The following is a 2,712-nucleotide window of genomic DNA, read 5'->3' as shown; positions in this document are numbered from 1 at the left end:
TAGATAGATAAAATGTGAGAGATCTGTGAGATTGGTGAGTTTTTACATCTCTTCATGTATAAGACATTGTTAATCATCTTCTTCGTTATGTAACAAACATATAGTGTATCAATGGTGATAATACAATTTCATTCATTTTCTCTTGTCACTGTTGTGTTTGTGTCAAAAAGCTCAGTGGCTCAGGATTATTTATGACATGAGGCTGCCGCTTTGATATTTTTATGTCATGTCCTATAGTTCCTATAGCTTATGACACTACAAGAGTTTCCAATAATGTCAACAGAATTTTATAACGGAAATCATTCCGTTGCAAATTAGTAACAAATTGCTAACGGAACTCACAATATTAAAAAATCAATATAATAGTAACGAAGACCCAACGAAACAGTAACAGGTACTTAACAACGGAAAATCTTGTTGGTAAAATAAGCGGGAAAAGATCCCGCGCAATTCTACCAACGGAACTGCAAACAGATTACTATCAGATATTTGCTAATGAAATAGTAACGAAATTGCAATGAATTAGTAAGGAACTGCCAACGGAGAATGTTCCGTTAGTATTACGTTACTAAGTCGTTACAAAACTAGATCGGTTAAAATTGCCACGGTTATTGTTCTGTTATTAAATGCAGGCCTCACATTTAATATTAACAACCTACTCGTTAGTAAAAGCAGTAGTTGAGCTGCATCTATCATTTCTTAACTTTTATTCAAAAATCAATCTACTTCCTTACTATTTTTCTCATCTTGTTCAAGATCTGATCCTCACAAATTATCACAACATATCTCTTTGGAAAATATTAAGGTAACTTTATTTTTATTATTTTCGGTAATTAACTTGTGTTTTGAGATTCTTAAACACGGATAGCTAGTATTTTGTTTGCATTATGTAGTTAGCTTGTAATTAATTTTAATTAAAATTTTTTGGCCATGTCCTAAGTTTTGTAAAGTTTTTGTTTCTATATATGTCTCCCCCGAAGCATAGATGATAATAAAGGTAGTTAAGTTCCTAGTTTTCTAAACAGTTGTACATATTTTTTATGTTGTTAATGTACTGCTATTCAACAATTTTAATTTTATAATAAATCAGTTTAACAAGTTTTTGGATGGGAGATTGGGCGTTGTGTAAACCCGATTTATGCTGTCTTTTTTTATTCCATGCTCACTTTTCCAAAAGTAAAATATGTACATGTATAAATATTTGAATTATGAATGTTTTTTTTAGGTTATTAAAAGTTAAGTATGGATAATAATAGAGGTTGGATGTATCAAAGGATTGATAGTGGAGGATATTTAACTTCGGCTTTTGTAAATGGCTTGGAAAGCTTAATGGAATATGTTATATCTCGAGAAGAATCTATGAATGGAACAAATATTCAGTGTCCATGTTTCAAGTGTGAGAATGGCAAATTCTGGAATGCGGAAACAGTAAAATTGCACTTAATGAAGAAAGGGTTTGTAAGAGATTATTATGTGTGGGATCGACATGGAGAGCCATATGTTTCTAGACAAAGGGCAGAGCAATCCTCCCCACATTACTCCAATAGAAATGGTGAAAGAGATGATGATAACCTAATGTACAACATGGTGATGGATGCTGCTGGTCCAAGTTTTGTCCCAGAAATTCCAAATGCAGAGGCACAAAAGTTGTATGATATTTTGAAATCTTTAGAAAGAGAGTTATATGAAGGTTGTGAAACTTCTCAGTTGTCTGCCATGGCTCAGATGTTGAGTTTAAAATCTGATCATCATTGGTCAGAGGCATGTTATGATCAGACGTCACAGTTCTTCAAAGGCATTCTGCCTCAAGATAATGCATTTCTTGATAGCTTTTACAGTACGAAGAAGTATATGGAAGAGTTGGGGCTTCCTTCAGAGTATATTGATTGTTGTGTTAATGGATGCATGATATATTGGGGTGAAGATATCAACATGGAGTCATGTAAATTTTGTTCACATCCGAGATACAAAACAAGACTTAACAAATCCAAGAAGGAGAGAAAGAAAGTGCCTTTTAAAAGGATGATCTATTTTCCATTGGCACCGAGATTGCAACGATTGTATGCTTCGCCTACAACAGCAACCCATATGAGATGGCATGCCGAACATGATCAGGAAGAAGGTGTAATGCGTCATTGTTCAGACTCAGAGGAGTGGAAACAATTCGATAGAGCACATCCCTCATTTTCCTCAGAGACGAAAAATGTAAGACTAGGACTTTCTGCTGATGGGTTTCAACCATTTGGTGCAACAGGTAGACAATATTCTTCTTGGCCAATTATAGTGACTTTCTGCTGATGTCTTTTTCAGCACCAATTATGCTTATATCTGTTACTTTTTCAAAATATTAATGCGTTTATCTGTTACTTATTCAAAATCATTATCTTATAGCCAGATGAATGAATTTTATGATGGCATTATAATAACTATTATTCCAATATTATTATGTTTTATAATAATTATGATGCATACCTTGAGTCAGGACTATGAATTTTGAATTGTCAACCAACTGCAACTTGTTTAAATACATTAAATAATATTTGCATCAAACACAATTCTACGTGGGTTTCACATTTTCTATAATCCAGTGTTCTAGATACCTTTTTATCCTGTTAAGATGCTTATGGCGTTTCCTTCAAGTCAGCAAGGTAGACAGTAACTTTACATATCTGCGGACATGAGTTGGCGATTTTGATAGTATTCAGGGTTGCT

At 33.6% G+C, this 2,712-nt stretch overlaps 1 protein-coding gene across 1 annotated transcript; it reads left to right on the top strand.

Annotated features, from left to right (window-relative positions):
- The first annotated feature begins 1,242 nt into the window (after positions 1-1,242).
- On the top strand, positions 1,243-2,298 carry LOC141713945 (uncharacterized). The gene has a single exon (XM_074517504.1). It carries the CDS (start codon positions 1,243-1,245, stop codon positions 2,296-2,298), a length of 1,056 nt encoding a protein of 351 aa, XP_074373605.1.
- The last annotated feature ends 414 nt before the right edge of the window (positions 2,299-2,712 follow it).

Source organism: Apium graveolens, chromosome 3 (genome assembly GCF_009905375.1).
Source record: "Apium graveolens cultivar Ventura chromosome 3, ASM990537v1, whole genome shotgun sequence".
In the NCBI taxonomy this organism is placed as follows: Eukaryota; Viridiplantae; Streptophyta; class Magnoliopsida; order Apiales; family Apiaceae; genus Apium; species Apium graveolens.
This window is presented reverse-complemented; position numbering and strand designations above follow the sequence as displayed.

Coding starts and splice junctions, on each gene's coding strand:
- LOC141713945 (XM_074517504.1), top strand. CDS start 1,243: ATGGATAATAATAGAGGTTGGATGTATCAAAGGATTGATAGTGGAGGA.